General features: G+C 46.7%; 4 protein-coding genes across 6 annotated transcripts; all 4 read left to right on the top strand.

The window, feature by feature from the left end:
- Nucleotides 1–3,750: 3,750 nt before the first annotated feature.
- Nucleotides 3,751–8,730, top strand: LOC4577133 (endochitinase). Of its 2 annotated transcripts, none has more exons than XM_061641733.1 (6): nt 3,751–3,861; nt 5,577–5,648; nt 5,755–6,434; nt 6,504–6,701; nt 7,729–8,022; nt 8,093–8,730. In XM_061641733.1, exons 1-6 carry the CDS (start codon nt 3,858–3,860, stop codon nt 8,567–8,569), a joined length of 1,725 nt encoding a protein of 574 aa, XP_061497717.1. In that variant the 5' UTR covers nt 3,751–3,857; the 3' UTR covers nt 8,570–8,730. The 2 variants fall into 2 exon arrangements, with proteins under 2 accessions (XP_061497717.1, XP_001237469.4); XM_001237468.4 differs by lacking the exon at nt 3,751–3,861 and adding an exon at nt 4,788–5,050.
- Nucleotides 8,731–8,760: 30 nt separating this feature from the next.
- LOC11175507 (endochitinase) lies at nt 8,761–10,634 on the top strand. Its single transcript, XM_003436086.2, has 3 exons — nt 8,761–9,082; nt 9,220–9,826; nt 9,902–10,634. Exons 1-3 carry the CDS (start codon nt 9,067–9,069, stop codon nt 10,515–10,517), a joined length of 1,239 nt encoding a protein of 412 aa, XP_003436134.2. The 5' UTR covers nt 8,761–9,066; the 3' UTR covers nt 10,518–10,634.
- Nucleotides 10,635–12,311: 1,677 nt separating this feature from the next.
- On the top strand, nt 12,312–14,229 carry LOC11175960 (endochitinase). 2 transcript variants are annotated; one of them, XM_003436085.2, is made up of 3 exons: nt 12,312–12,761; nt 12,833–13,445; nt 13,514–14,229. In XM_003436085.2, exons 1-3 carry the CDS (start codon nt 12,749–12,751, stop codon nt 14,127–14,129), a joined length of 1,242 nt encoding a protein of 413 aa, XP_003436133.2. In that variant the 5' UTR covers nt 12,312–12,748; the 3' UTR covers nt 14,130–14,229. The 2 variants fall into 2 exon arrangements, with proteins under 2 accessions (XP_003436133.2, XP_061497722.1); XM_061641738.1 differs by having other exon boundaries at nt 12,555–12,754.
- Nucleotides 14,230–14,356: 127 nt separating this feature from the next.
- On the top strand, nt 14,357–16,438 carry LOC11175811 (endochitinase). Its single transcript, XM_003436084.2, has 3 exons — nt 14,357–14,740; nt 14,886–15,516; nt 15,600–16,438. Exons 1-3 carry the CDS (start codon nt 14,719–14,721, stop codon nt 16,219–16,221), a joined length of 1,275 nt encoding a protein of 424 aa, XP_003436132.1. The 5' UTR covers nt 14,357–14,718; the 3' UTR covers nt 16,222–16,438.
- Nucleotides 16,439–16,845: the final 407 nt, after the last annotated feature.

The following is a 16,845-nucleotide window of genomic DNA, read 5'->3' as shown; positions in this document are numbered from 1 at the left end:
TTTTTCAAAATGTGAGCTTTTGTCACTTTTTTGAGCTTTTGTCAAAATTTTGTAACCTGGAGCAGCCAGGAAAAAAAGTTGACAAAAGTTGACAAAACTTGACGTTCGTGAAAAAGCGTAAACAAACAGCTATTTGGCGCAGTTGTGACCCATTGTTATGATAATAATGCTAAAATGCATGATTCTAATTGATGTATGTACCTATTTAGTACTTCTTAAACAAAATATCGATGATATTCAGATGTTGGAGCTTTTTTCGCTCTTGTGTATGTTTTTGGTGCGGCCACGAGAAAAGCTCTTTTTTGCAGTTGACAAGCAATTTTGACAAAGTTGAAAAAATTTTCAACATTTTTTCAGCTCCGTGGCTACGCACTAATATAAGGGAATAGTTCAACCACTTAGTGAAATGTTACAAATCGGTAGGGGAATGTTGCAAGCAAGCTGTGGAAGTTTGCAATCATATGGGAGAGTGTTGCAATCGATTAGGGGAATGTTGGAAGCGTACTGTGGAGCTGTCATCAGACTGTGGGTGCCGGTGTTGTTGTATGAAATGATGATCAATGTCCATTAATTGCTACAAATAAGTCCGACGAGTGTTGTTGGACAAAGCATCATTCATACAAATCGCTTTCTCCACACCTTCCAATATAAATATCCATCATTGTGTAAAATTAAAGCCTCCTCAACTCGAAACGTTTTTTGAAAGATAAATTGTACCAGCCTGTAGCTTCCATCCGCCGCCGCTAGGTAGCGTACGCGTTCAAAAAAAAATTACACTAGCAAGTACGGACAATGTCCCTCGGCCTTTACACTGTTTTCAGCCACAGTTTTCAATGTGAACATCATTATTCAAAACTTAAATGATGGTTTTCAACAACTGTCATTATTTGTGGCAACGGGCTGTTAAAAAATCCTCTTGCGATTGTAGAAAGGCATTCTACAAAAATGCTACTTGGGTTTTGAGATAAACAGGAGTTACGCGTAACGCTACCGTAACGTAGACGGCTAATCCTTACTTCTATCGGCTATCCTTAATCGAAGAATTGCATTTTTTAAATTAACTAAAACATTATTTATTATCTCTATGAGCGTTACGCGTAACGCTATCGTAACGTAGACGGCTAATCAATACTTCTATCGGCTATCCTTAATCGAAGAATTGCATTTTTTAAATTAACTAAAACATTATCTATTATCTTTATGAAGTTTTGCAGGCATTCTAAAATGAAATTTTGAACATCTAGAGACGATGTTGAATCGAAACACGGATTGTTCGCGTTACAGCGGCGTTACACATAACGCCAGTGGCTAACAACCCAAGCACAGCATTTTGGCTGCACGGTTGCCATAGTCGTCTGAGCCGATAAATGCTATTGTGCATGGCTTAGGCCCGTGGCAACGCTCATCGGATGCGATTTTATCGGACGAGATTTATATGGGATTTGACAGATAACGTCGGACGTGCGATTTCGACGTCCGACGTTATCTGTCAAATCCCATATAAAAATATGACAGACCGTCCGATAAAATCGCATGCGAAAAAGCGTTGCCACCGCCCTCACTCCTAAAATGCATTCTGGCTATTGAAACATGCCGCTCGAAAGTATAACATCAACATAACCAGCGAAGGTAGGTAACTCGTTGCAAAAATGTTTAACGGCAATGGTAACGTGGCAATGCCAAAATGTTTTGGCGTTACGCCAGCATATTCGAAAATTTTAAATAAGGGGTTGTGTCCGTAACGTAATTTAACGAATAATCATAAATTGAAACCAGTTAGTCCAAATAAAGACAAGTTCCAGTTGGATACTTCTTATCAAGGTCTGTATAGGAACGAGGTCTAATATTATCCAAAATCTTTTTGACCATTTGAATGCCATTGAAAATTCATCAAACCCTCAAACAATTATTAGTACAAGAGGCATAAATACACTTCCTGTAAAATTCATGAACCAAATAACAACCTTCTTGCGATGACCAGACCGATTCATCACTATAATCACATTCAAAATTTCAATCGAAAAGGGCTTTCAGATGTCAAACCGTCTATAACGAGCTTTTGTCTACTTGTAAAATTGTTGTACTCTTTATGATACTAATAACGAAACAATTTAATTTTCATCCCATCCATATTACCTAGGGACAATTTACCACAATACAGTGGTTATTCTGTGGTCAGGGTTCATTTTAATGTCTGAATTCGGACTCTGTATTTTCAGACTAGTCCAATCGACTTCGCAGAAGTCCAAACAAACTGTAATTGCGGAGTCGGATCAGGATTTGATTCGGAAGCAGATTCAGTTTTTCAGAGCCAAAAAGGATCCACAACTTCATTCCGGATCACACATCATTAACATGTAACATTACAAAGTATCATTGCAGTTGCGGGCAAACTGAAATGTGTATGGAGGAGAATACGATGTGGTCTTCTAAGAATACTAAAGGTACTGAAATGGCAGGACAAAGCATTAATCACCCAGCTAACAATGGATAACAAATGTATGGTTGTTGAGTACAGTAGGGAATAATTGAAACAGGGATCATTTCCTGATTATTGAATAAGTTACCCATTTTTAACGAGTTACTTTGCTCCGGGTATTTTAGAGAAAAATGGGTCCTAATCCCAGTATGTCCGTAACTGTTCGTTGATCTCATACTCGTGATTGTTTTAAGAGGATTTGTAAGGTTTGTGTATTAAGCGATTTGAAAACCAGCTTGTTGAAATTATACAGTGATACTAGATCGGATAAGGGTGGATACAGTGCTCAAGAAAGATGTTCATATTTCATAATCAATAAAGCGTATAGTAACGGTAGCAAACTGATCAATATTTTCAATAAAGAGTTGCAGTCATAAATACAAACCCCGTTTGCTAATAGCCAGAGAAAGGAACGGATCTCAGAATAAAGAATAATCTGTTTTATATTTTTAATCCATCAAGCAACAAGTTGATGAAGTTGATATAGCAAGGCAAAGCGATCGTTTACCATAACACACACCAGAATGATCGAGTCGCATCGAGTCCTTTTGTGTAGTGTGCAGTTGCAGTTTTTGAAATTAATCTCTTTCATGCATTCTGCCCACATTTCAACATGAAGCAAGTGAATACCTGCCCTCACATTCCATCATCCAATCCGCAGCCGTTGTTTTTATTCTTCCGATTGTACATCATTCTTCCGCTAAATTCATTCCCGCGCGCGATCGACCAGTACGATGTACGAACTAAAAATGTCAAACACGCAAAGCAACTCGCAACCATACACACAGAATCTCACCCAGAACTAATCCGAGCAGGTTTGCAAAAGGTCCCGAAAATCGATCGGCCTGTAGCGAGACCGGGAGCCCGCCCGATCCATCCCGTGAGGAAGGTCGCCCAACCAGCCAAAGGACCGGTTGTGTGGTTTTCGTCGATCCAACAGCCTTTCCAGCTGAGGCCACCGATTCGCTTGTCCAGCTTCTGTCCCACCCAGTTCGCCCTCCACCACAGAGTTGTGTTAATATTAGTTCTGTACAGAGACGATCTTCCAGATCCAGACGACGGTTCGATCACCAGTAAGTAAACGTTTGAAAGACGCAAGGAGGAGGACACCAGAGCGAGCGAGAAAAGGATGGAAAATAATAACAACAAAAAAAGTGGAAAATAAACCAACCCAGATTTCGCGCAGATTCTCGGCACTGGACCCAGAACGGCAGAAGAGACACACTACCACACTCCACTCTGCCTCTGTGGCGCTGGAATGGCATCAGAGGCAGGCCGCCGTCCGACCAGATCGGTGCCCAGGTGCCGAAGAGGTATAAATACGGCGGCCAGTTTGCGCTGGACAGCTTATTAGTGAATTTTGCGTCGCCCAAGTTGGATGGGTAAGTAGAGTGGTTGGTTCGCGCTGGCCGTGTTGCCTCGGGTGTGCCTCGGTTCCCCCAGCAGTACGCGATCAAAACGCCGCAACGAGCCAGCAAGTTGACTTGCTCCCATCGGCCAAGATCAAGTTCAATGGCAGCAATCGTGTGCGACACTGTGTGTGACTGTGTGCAGTGTGTATGTGTGTTTACAGCGGATTAACGGTATTTGATCGGTATCTCGGTGGCCGGGGCGGTAAAGATGCCGGCCAGTATGATGTGTCCTCTCTCTTGCTGCTTTTGCGCATGGAATATGCGTATGATCAGTATCATTTGCATAAAACAAACATAAACAACATACCGAGTTGAAGAGGGGAACCAAAAAACAAAACAAAAATGAAGACGCTTCGAGAATAGTGTTTCTGTTGCGGGTGGCGATTTGAATTATTCGGCACCGTTGCCGGATCGATACTGCCTGCCAAAGAGAAGAATCGAGAGGAGAGAATAAACACAACGGAAGAATAAACACACCGAGCGGCTTGTGGCTCTTGTGGTGCTTGGTGATTAATGACCGATCATTAAGTACTTATGCAACGTTTATCGTCCACACTGTGTGTGAGAGTGATGTTTCCGAACGGACCACGGGAAAGGAAGACGACACTGATCGCATGTCGGGTGGGGGAAGGCATTTATGTCATTAAGTGGTCATTTTCCGACACTTGAGATGGGAATGGCGTGTGTAAACTGGCACTTGCTGCTGGCTAATGTGAATACGACAGTTCTGTGCTTATTAAGTGATAAACGGGCGGCCGTGTTAAACTAGTAGTAACATTAGGAGTTGGGAAAAATATGTTCAAGATGCAGAAAGATGTACTTAGGAACTGTAATGTTTGAAGTTATTAGTAGCAATTATTTTATAATCGATAATCGATTATTATTCTCTAGTTGTTGTTTCCTTTTATTCCTTGGATATACACAATAACTGTAATTGGTCAAAGTCGGCCTATTACATTCCTTCATAAAAGATTAGAGCTGTATTGTGCGCGCTATTGTGGTCCAGCCGGGGATCAAACCACACCCGGGCGTTGTAGGAACCAGCGCATGTACTATTAAACCATCAGGCGAATTGCCCTACAAGGTGTTAAAAGAGAACAATATTCAAAGCAACAGCAGTTCCACATTTGCTATTCTTTTCTACTAATGCAGTTGGCAGGTCAGTTTCTCGCTTTTTTGTTGTTGTTATGTTATGTTTGTTAAGTGGAATTTTGGCCAAGGATTTGAATATTTTATCCAATGGAAGGAGGAATGTTTTATCCAATAACAAACTAATCAAAACCAAATTAGGGAATTGAGATTGAATTGATAGAATCTCAACACAAAATTGGCGAATCGACAAAGGTTAGACAATAATGCAAAACTTGGTCGGCCATATTTCTGTGTATTGATCAGAACTGTTTATCGGCTAATTTATGGATTTATGAGATCTTAATCTCCAAGAAAGTGTGAAAATTTTACATTAATTTTTGAATACATGCTGATTAAATATCCTCCTTATTGAATGTTAGTTTTATACTTATTAACAATACTCTGCGCACACGAAACCGTCCACCGATCGCTCTATGACTGTTTGTGCATGCATACCGTATTTAGGAAGCGTTGCATTGTTTCCCAACCCTTAACTGAAAGTAATAAGTAACCATCATCCCATCCCTTCCCTTCTCATTGCTTATGCTGCTCAGGTGCAATGTTAGGCCAGTCACGGACAGTGGTTCTTTGTTTGCTGGCGGTTCTTCCGCTTTTAGCAGCACAAGGTAAGTAAACTACTACTACGGTTGCGGTGGCCCGTGTTGTTCCCCAGTCTAATCAGCCGATCCGATAGTAACAATACAAAAACCCCGTTACTTCATTCCACCCCAGGACAGAAAGCACGTATCGTTTGCTACTTCAGCAATTGGGCAATCTATCGGCCCGATGTCGGCCGGTACACGATCGATGACATCCCGGCGGAGATGTGCACTCACATCATCTACTCGTTCATCGGGGTGGACGACAGCAACTACCAGGTGCTGGTGATCGATCCCGAGGTCGACCTGGAGCAGAGCGGGTTCCGCAACTTTACCGAGTTGCGGCAACGCTACCCACACGCCAAGTACCAGATAGCGGTCGGCGGCTGGGCAGAGGGTGGCAAAAAGTACTCCCAGATGGTGGCGGTCAAGGAACGGCGCCAATCGTTCATCTCCAGCGTCGTCCAGTTCATGAAGGTGTACGGGTTCGATGGGTTCGATCTGGACTGGGAGTACCCGGGGGCGGCCGATCGGGGCGGCAGCTTCGGCGATAAGGATAAGTTTTTCTACTTCGTCGAGGAGCTGCGCCGGGCGTTCGATCGGGAGGGCCGCGGATGGGAAATTACGATGGCGGTCCCGGTGGCCAACTTCCGCCTGCAGGAGGGCTACCACGTGCCGGAGCTGTGCGAAAATCTGGATGCCATCCACTGCATGACGTACGATCTGCGGGGCAATTGGGCCGGGTTTGCCGATGTGCACAGTCCGCTGTACAAGCGGCCGCACGATCAGTGGGCCTACGAGAAGCTGAATGTGGTAAGTAGGTACACTTGTTGGATGAAATGCAAGAGAATAACGAATTTGGTTGGGTTGGGCTCTCCCTAGAACGATGGTGTCCAGCTGTGGGTGAATTATGGCTGCCCGCCCAACAAGTTGGTCATTGGAGTGCCATTCTATGGACGGACTTTCACGCTCAGTGCCAGTACGACCAACCCGAAGCTTGGGTCGTACATCAACAAGGAGGCAGGCGGTGGCGATCCGGGACCGTACACGAATGCAACCGGTTTTTTGGCGTACTATGAGGTAAGTGCTTTCGGAACATCTAGATGATAAGTAATTCTTTCCAGATAATATATCTACATTAACTTGAACTGATCTTTTGCACTGACATATCGAACTGATATTTCTAACTGAATACCCTCTAGTGATGGAAAACTAATACATAGAGACTTGATCAAATCATCATCTCCATACAATTTGGATATAATTTCGATAGGTTCTTTACTTGAGTTTGGTCAATATCAGATAGACAAACGGATAAACTATCAAACCAGCATGACCAAAGCCTAGTTCTCGGTTCAATAAATCACTCCTCTGGCGATTACTCCGACCCTCGCTATTGTTAGAGTGTATCAGCATATGACGGAACTATACTAGTGTTGGCGGTATCGCTCGACTTTCTGTTCTCCAGAGTTGCGCCTATGACTTTGCGTCCGTGGCCATCATTTGACATTTAGATCCTTAGCAACAGGATGGCTTATTTTACATGCTATCTTGGCTTATTCGGGTCGGTCTGGTGGTACAGTCATCAACTCGTACGACTTAATAACATAGATGCCCGTCATGAGTTCAAGCTCCAAATAGACCGTGGCGCCCCAGACGTAGGACTGCCTATCCTGCTATGGTAACAGTAAGTCACTGAAAACCAAGCCCACTTCACCAGTGGGTGGTACAGGCAGGCCTTGACCGACAACGGTTGTTGTGCCAAGAAGAAGAAGAGATTCTAGGCTCGTTCATTTCCCCTACGCTCCTGTCCACTGTTAGCCATTCAAAATCGTCGTAGCTGGTAATAGTGTAACGATCCTTCGCTCAACTGCTCTCAAACAATTTAATATCACATCTAAACATTTAGACATTAATTGTGTTCTCTTGCCGATCACATCTCCAAACTTTCTATTTATTCCTTCAAAACCTAGTACTAGTTCTGTTGAGTTGCGTTCTAGATTAACAATACTAAGGTCACTTAAACTTCTTTTTGAGTAGTTTTCACTCAAACAACCTTCAATGCATAAACATTGAAATAAAAAAAAACATAACGATTGTCTTCCAGATCTGCACCGAGGTGCAGGACGAGGAAAAGGGCTGGACGAAGAAATGGGACGAGGTGGGCCTCTGCCCGTACACCTACAAGGGCACCCAGTTCGTCGGTTACGAGGACGAACGGTCGCTCCAGCACAAGATGGACTGGATCAAGCAGAAGGGGTACGCCGGCGCCATGACCTGGGCGATCGATATGGACGATTTCCACGGTCTTTGCGGGCCGGAAAATGCGCTGATGAAGGTGCTGTACGATGGTATGAAGGATTACGTCGTGCCCGAACCGACCGTAACAACCACACCAAGGGTAAGTGTGAGGAAGAGGGAGCCTAAAACAAGCCCTTTTTAAAATGGAATGTTTCACTTGTTCCCTCCAGCCGGAATGGAATCGACCACCATCCACAATGTCCTCGGATGGGGAGCAAACAACGACACGTCCTGCCACTACCACCACTACCTACAAACCAAGACCGACGACAACGGTTGCACCAACGACAAGAACCACTACTGCCCGGCGAACCACGACGACCCGCAAGCCCACCACAATTCTGCCCCCGGACACCGATTCGGAGGAGGACCGGGAGGAGCCCGCCATGCCGCCAGCCGCACCCGAGCGCGAGGACGAGTCGGAGATCGATTGTTCCGGCTACAAGGACTTTGTGCCGTCGGTCGACTGTACCAAGTACTATCGCTGCGTCCACGGCCAGCCGGTCGAGTTTGTGTGCAAACCGGGCACCGTCTTCCACACCGCGCTGAACGTTTGCGACTGGCCGGAAAATGCGGACCGACCGGAATGTCGCACCAAAGCGAAACTGCTCGAAAGCCCGACCGCGTACGATTATGCGTCGCTGTAATCGCAATCCGCCGTGTTATACGCTATCAACAACCTATTTTAGGTTGCCGTGGTTTTATGTAATAATTTGCACAATAAACAATCTCTCTGTCTCTCCCTTGGATACGATCGATCGATCGCGATCAAGGCACGCTGTGGGAGAGGAAATCTCTTTGTAAACAATATTGTCCTTGTATTTCTTGAACTCACACACTCAGACACTGCCAGCATGCAGAATGTCGTGTGACGCTCTCGCTGGCCGGTACGATGGAGAGTGTACGGTTTTTTCCGGAAACCAGTTTCTTTCCAGTGTATGCACTCCGGACGGGGCAGTGCGGGTGAGGTGTGTGTGTGTGTCGATGCGCGACAATCCCACTGCCCTCGGCCGGTATAGTTAAAACGTCACTGTTATTAGTCTAGTTGCCCCGCGGACACGGTACGACACCTTCACTAGCACCGGGCGTGATTCAGTCGTCGCGCAGTGCTTCAGGTGATCACACACTCGCTCTCTCACACACAATGGCAGCTGGCCGAGGTGCGTAACATAGGGAAGGAGCAGAACCAGTTTTTTTGTTTTGTTTTTGTTGTTATCTCTCTGTAAAGATTTACTAACCCACGTTAGTGTGTGCGGTGCGTATCGTGCATTTGTTTGGCTCCGTTTTCTCGCTCCAGAAAGAAGCGTCCTTTGGACGATCACCGTCGGTTTGCTGCTGCTCCAGCGGCAGTGCCACAGCCGGCTGATCTGCCACTACACGACCTGGTCGCAGGGCCGGGCCAACCCGTACTCGTACCGGATCGAGGACGTCCCGGGCGATCTGTGCACGCACGTGGTGTACAACTTTGTCGGTGTGGACAGCGAGGAGTACGAGCTGGCGATGCTGCAGCGCGAGATCGATATCGTGCAGAATGGGTTCGGGCGGTTCATCGATCTGAAGCAGCGCTTCCCCGACCTGAAGATGTACGTGGCGGTCGGGGGCTGGGATCATGGCGGGGCACCGTTCAGCCGGATGGCGGCGTTTCGCAATCGGCGCAAGAAGTTCATCGAAAGTGTGGTCAAGTTTATGGGGCGGTATGAGTTTGATGGCATCGAGCTGGTGTGGCTGTACCCGGGCAGTGTGGAGCGGGGCGGCACCAACAACGATAAGGACAACTTTGTCTATCTGGTGGAGGAGCTGAAGACGGCGTTTCTGAGGGCGCGACAGCCGTGGGAGGTGGCGATCCAGGTGCCGGCCGACCATACCCGGTTTGAAGTGGGCTACGATCAGAGTTTGCTGTGCGAGTGAGTCGCCCGTATGAGGAGTGCCCTTTCCCGTTTGGCGTGTGCTAATGTTTGCTTTCTTCTCTTCCAACCCAGGAGTGCTGACTTTGTGCACATTGCCGGGTACGATCTGCGCGGCTCGTGGACCGGCTTTGCCGATGTGCACAGCCCGATGACGGATCGGCCGCACGATCAGGGCATCTACAAGGGGCTGAACGTGCGGGCGGGCGTTGAGTCGTGGCTCGCGAGCGGATGTGCCCCGGAACGGGTCGTGCTGGGTGTACCGTTCCTCGGGCGTACGTACACGCTGCGCAACAGTCAGCAGAACGGTCTCGGTGCGGTGACGACCGGCCCTGGTCCGAAGGGTCAGCATACGTATAGTGCGGGCTATCTGGGGTACTTCGAGATCTGCCAGAAGCTGAAGGCTGAACGTAACTGGCGCATGGTTTGGGACGCGATCGGGCAGTGTCCGTACGCGTACCGGGGCAACCAGTGGATCGGGTACGAGAACGAGGAGTCGCTGAAGGAGAAGGTCGAGTTGGTGAAGAGCAAAGAGCTGGCCGGCGTCTATGCGTTCTCGCTCGATCTGGACGACTATCGGGGCAAGTGCGGTGGCGAACCGTACCCGCTTATGCGGACGCTGGCGGGTTTGCTGAAGAAAGAGCACCAAAGCGTAATCGGGTTCGCGTTCGAGCGGGGTGATGATAAGTGAAGCGGGAGAGAGAGAGCGAAAGATTACATTTAAGTTAGTAACGTTAACGAAAAGCAACAAGTAGGTGTTCCTAACAGCTGCACGGTATTTAAATAAATGCTTATTTATCTCTTTTAAGCTGTCTTCCTCCATCTCATTCCAGTGTGTTATCACTTTGTTTATAGATAGAGTAAAGAAGTTTTTAGATTTTAAAGATTGCTAAGGTGCATGATTCAAACAACGAGGGGTTTTTCACATCAAACATCGTGTTGATAAAGGCATCGGGGCCAGCAGTGTGTTAGTGGCATCGTTCCTAGTGCACTACCGGTTACAGCCAAACAAACTCCAAAACAATAACATTCACCAGCGTCGTGGCGTGGGGATTCCCGTCTGTCGCTTAGGGTTTCGTTCCCTTTAGTCGTCTGTATGCATCATCGCGTTTCGGTGTGAAGGAACGCGGGAAACACACGAACCTGTGCCCGCGATCATAAAACCACGGTTGTGCGCCAACGAATACAAACAAAGCAAACACAAACACACGCGATGGTGCCGCCGGTGATGTGAGATGCATAATTAAATACAGTGATGGCGATTTGCAAGAATTTTCTTGTAACATTAGGAGTGCCAATAAGTTCGTAGTTTTTTTTTCCGCGCCCAATTTCGCACCATTCGGATAAATCCCATGGCTTTTGATGGATGGGAAATGACTTACAGTCTTTCCACGAGTTACGCGACACTCGAGTTACGTGAATTCGAGTTACGCAAATTCGAGTTATGCGAATTTATATTTAATTTATATTTAAAGCAGTTTAGATGACAAATTAGTACAATTTTGTCTATCAATTGTCAAATGAAAAATAAATTGCAGTTTTTTTAAGTTTTAAATCATTAAAATAACAGAAACGTCCGATTTTTCTACACCAATTGCATCAAATAGGTAATAAATTACATAAATGAACTAAATTTAATCAAAAATCATTATTAATCAAGTATATTTTGGTTGTAAAACGTGATATTCGACTTAGGCAAAAAGCCGAGTTACGCGAATGTCTCCGGGACGCATTATTCGCGTAACTCGGGGAAAAACTGTACTTAGTTATAGTGGTTTGATTTATTTTTTAGGTGATAAAAGTTCACTTATATGAATAATATTTAATATGATTCTATTAATATGAATAATAATAATTCAGAAAGATAAGTAATAGCTCATAACAAATAGTTTTTTTTATTGTTATTATAATTTTAATGGTGGGAAATAAATAAAAAAAATCTATTGCTATCCCATTTCACTAACAGGGTTTCCCACGATTTATTGGTCGGTTCCCATAAATGTTTGGGCTCGTCTCACGATTTATTTGTCGTATCCCATAAATTTTTGGTTCGTTCCCTTTAATTTATTGGTATCGTCCGATTGGATATCAATACAATTGAACAAAAAAAATCTGGGAACCGACCAATAATTCGTGAGAATACACCAACAAAATATGGGAAGCAACCTAGAAATTATGGGAACCGACTAATACATTGTGGGAAACCCTGTATATATTGTAGTATATTTTTTGAATTTGCGAATAAAGATTAGTTTCCGTCAGAAAATTTCACACTTTTTCTATTTCATTAAAATTGTTCTACAAAACAGTATCAATCGCTGTAATCTATTGAATCCAGTGTCTTCTGGAAGTGTTTGTGCAGGAATCGCCTGTAGTTGTTCGTTCTCAAATTTTTGGTAGCGCCCTGCATCTACGTATCTAGATTAAACCACTAAACCACTGTTGAGCCAGTCAAACCACCTCCAACAAACTACTTAAGCTAAAGCACAGCTATCATATACTTCTACTAAAATAGGATGAATAGCGATACACATGTGCTCCATACTGTCTATAATCAAATAGAATTCACAGCAAAAACTTTTTTTTCCAAAACTTGGCAGTTTTTGGACAGCATATACAAACACTGCCGCATTCACTGTAACGAAGCGACTAATAATAGAACAACAAAGCACTAAAGATAACGCTTCAACATATTTCAACTGCAAGCTGGCAACATCAAACGCTCCAAACGCTTCGAACTTATTGGTACTCCTAATAGTATTGGTTGTTTCCCTTTTGCTTTGAGCGCGATCAAACGCATTTGGAATTGTTGATTGTACGACACGGATCGGATCAGAAACCGTTCAATCATCGTCAGTCTCTGTCGATCGTTCAGATCGCTACTCCGTTAGTTCTGTTTGTTTACACCTAATTTCAACAAAGATGATGGTACAAAGTAAAGTGTTTTACATTTTCCACATAATTTGATTGTTTACCTAACACTTTTATTGTTCTAAATTTCCACAGAAATTGCCCTTATGACGGCTCTCCTGCTGGCTGCTAGCTACGAATGCCACGCCAAGCCCCAACGACTGATCTGCTACTACACGAACTGGTCCCATGCCCGGCCGAACGAGCACCGGTACGAGCTAGAGGACATTCCGGGCGACCTCTGCACTCACGTGGCGTACGCGTTCGTTGGCGTCGACGAAGCTACCTCACGCATCAGCTCCCTCAAGCCCGAGTACGATGAGGACGCCGGGCAGAACGGGTTCGAGCGGTTTCGTGACCTGAAGGAACGGTTTCCGCATCTTCGGCTGATCGTTTCCGTGGGCGGCTGGACACACGGTGGCAGTGCGTTTAGCAGGATGGCCTCATCACGTGCTGCCCGGTTGGAGTTTGTAACCAGTGCGGTCACCTTCCTGGACCGGTACCGGCTCGATGGGCTGGAAATTGTTTGGCTATGGCCGGGAGCGCCCGAGCGTGATGGCAAGCGGGAGGATAAGGATAACTTTTACTACCTCGTGGGTGACTTGCGGGACGCCTTCCGGCGGGCTGGTAAGGGTTGGGAGGTGTCCGTGCAGGTACCGGTTGATAGGGCCCGCATTGCCGTTGGCTATCAGCAAGAGTGGCTCTGTCAGTAAGTACCGGGGTGATGTCTTAACAGTCCAACCGTTGTTTTAAGTTCATTTTCATTGTTTTTTGCAGAGCTGCTGACTACATACACCTTGCCGGGTATGATTTGCGTGGTCCCTGGACGGGATATGCCGATGTTCATAGCGTACTGCGACGAAGATCGCACGACGTGCACTACTTTGCCACCTTCAACATAGAGGATGGCATCACCTCCTGGCTGGGTAAGGGCTGTAGAGCGGATCAGCTCGTACTCGGTCTTCCATTGTACGGCCGCAGCTATGTGCTGAAGAATGCAACCCTCGCCACGGGCCCGGGAGCGCCGGCGATCGGACCCGGTGAGCAAGGACCGATCACGAACGATCCGGGACTGTTGGGTTACTTTGAGCTGTGTGAAATGCTGAAGGATCGCAACTGGACGCATGGATGGGATGAGGCGGCACAGGCACCGTACGCGTATCGCGCCAACCAGTGGATTGGCTACGAGAGTGCGGAATCTCTGACAGCGAAAGCACAGTGGGTCGTTGGGAAGGGATTGGGTGGCATATACGCATACACGCTGGATTTGGACGACTACCGGGGGCACTGTGGCGACACGCATGGTCTGCTGCGTAGTTTGCATCGGGAATTGCGAAATGGTAGTGACGTTGAAGTAGATTTCGCTATATTCCGAGAAGGAGGAGTTGTCTAGTTGCTTGAAAATGTCGTTGTCTGTTGACTGTTGTCGATTGATGAGTAGATAGGATGCAATATTCTAGCAATATTTGGCAATAAATTCAAATAGCACGAAACACAACTGTTATAAACAAGTACAGACCAACCGAAAAAAAACGAACCTGTCTGGAGGCATCCAAATTAAAACTCCCCAGAGTTTTTTTTCCTTTTTTTTTTTGAAATTCCCAATGTTTCTCCCTGAGCAACCAAAAAAAAAAGACCTCCTCACTCATGCACGTTGATAACCTTTTGGAATGATTTTCAGTTTCGTACCAACACACAGAACAAAAACACATCTCGTCGTTCTTCCAAACTGGTATCAGAGGTTGTTGTTCCGTTATGAATACACTTCGCGGCGCTTCTCCGCGACATATCTCCGCACGTCATCCGCCGTCCCGCGGGGGGGGGGGGGGGCCGTAGGGAGACTCCATCCAGCATCTAACAACGCAACCATCACCATTTCAAACTAACTATTAAGCGCCCAGTATCGCTCGGAACGTCTGCGGGTGTAAATGTGACTTTGGCCGTCGCCAAGAACGATTTCTTCGGTTCTTTCCGCTTGGACGATGGCGAAGGCGCTAAAAAAATGTAAGTATCTCCCCCAGCACCAAACGGGAAGGAAGCGAAACCTGTTTGGTTCGGGTTTTTGGATCGCACTCTTGTTGTTTTTTTAATTCCTCGTTCCGGTTGCTGCTGCTTCTTCTTTCTTTTCTACTAAACGTGACTTTCACAGATACGAGACCACTCTCGGTGGAGATGGTGGGCCTGGTGCATCTGCTCCTGCTGCTCACGGCCCTTTGCGCCGGCGAAGAAAGTCGGCTGGTTTGCTACTTTACCAACTGGTCGCCGGACCGGGCCGGCGAGTACGCGTTCAATGTCAACGACATACCGGTCGAGCTGTGCACCCACCTCACCTACACCTTTGCCGGGGTGGACGAGGACACGTTCGAGCTGCGGCCGACCGACGGGAAGTTCGACATACTGCAGCAGGGCTACGAGAAGTTCGCCAACCTCAAGAAGACAAACCCCGAGCTGAAGCTTTCGCTGGCCGTGGGGGGTTGGGCGCATGGGGCCGAACCGTTCCAGAAGATGGCGGCCACACTAAACGGGCGGGAGGTGTTTATCAACAGTGTGATTGAGTTCCTCCACCGGTACAACTTTGATGGGATCGAAATTGTGTGGCTTTGGCCGGGCAGTTCGGACCGGGGCGGCCAGCCGAGTGATAAGGACAACTTCTATCTGCTGATAGCGGAGCTGAAGAGCGCGTTCCGGGAGGCCGGACAGGATGGTTGGGAAGTGGTGGTGCAGGTGCCACTCGAGCGGTACCGGATTGAGCAGGGCTACCACCAAAGTCAGCTGTGCAGGTAAGCGTGTGTGACTCCGAGTGGGGTGCGACCTTCAAAAAACCCGAAGCCAAAACGCTGCCTCTTCTTCGGTTTCTTCACAGAGTGGCGGACTATGTGTACGTAACCGGATACGATCTTCGCGGCTCGTGGAACGGGTACACCGACGTGCACAGCCCCATGAACAATCGCCCATTCGATACGGGCGCGCAGAGAGATTTGAACGTCAAGGGTGGCGTGCAGCACTGGATCAAAGGTGGCTGTCCGGCGCGCAAAATCGTCCTCGGTGTGCCACTGTTCGGGCGCACGTACACACTAGCAAACAGCGAGGAGCATGGACTGGCGGCACCAACCACCGGACCAGGGCTGCCGGGACCACAAACGAAGGATGCCGGCTACCGCGGGTACTTTGAAATTTGCACCGAAATGCAGCAGTCCGGCTGGGAGATCGATTGGGACGTGCGGGGCCAATGCCCGTACGCTTACCGGGGCGATCAGTGGATCGGGTTCGAGAATACGATCTCGATCGTGGAGAAGGCCAACTACGCCAAATATCAGGGACTGGCGGGCGTATACGCCTTTTCGCTCGATCTGGACGACTACCGGGGCAAGTGTGGCAAACGGTATCCGCTGCTAACGGCGCTGCGCAATGCCTACAAACCGAAGATGCTATGCGGGACGGGTGACGATTTTGCGGCCTTCCGTGAACCCTGTGATCTTGTTTAGTGTGGGACAGTGATAGTTTGGGAGCATGGGATGAAACTGTACCACTCGCAACAGTGTGCTTTGGAGTTCGGCGATCAAATCGGTGAAAGTGAGACAGGTTTGAAGTGCATAAAATAGAGGCCGTGTGTCTGGAATTTGAACCGTGAGTGATATTCATCCTTGGTGCTCAGTAAAGTGCTCTAACATTGCCAGCAAAGTTTGTTACAAAACCACACAACATGCCTTTATCAATTTTAAATCTATTTATCCGAAACAATGTTACAGTTAAATTGACATTTCGTGCGTTATTTTAAAGTTCCCAAATGGTATGAGTGAGTGGCTTATTCAGTGATGTCAAACGTGCTAATCAAAGCGATAAAAGGTGCAAATATAGGAAATGTTAATGTGGAATTGCAGTGTTTGTGGTTTGTTAATTTAAAGGATTCTGGTGGAATTTTGACATGGGATTATTTTCTAATGCCTTGTTCTTCGAATTACTGGAAGTTACCGAAATATTCTTGAATTTTTCACACAATTTTTCTACTGTTTTCCATTTTGTTCCAAGAACCATTGCTCCAAGAATGTTAAGACATTTTCCAATAATGGTTGGACACATTCAAAAACTTCAGAAACAGTCATCATCAG

The sequence above is a fragment of the Anopheles gambiae genome, chromosome 2 (assembly GCF_943734735.2).
Source record: "Anopheles gambiae chromosome 2, idAnoGambNW_F1_1, whole genome shotgun sequence".
Lineage (NCBI taxonomy): Eukaryota > Metazoa > Arthropoda > Insecta > Diptera > Culicidae > Anopheles > Anopheles gambiae.
This window is presented reverse-complemented; position numbering and strand designations above follow the sequence as displayed.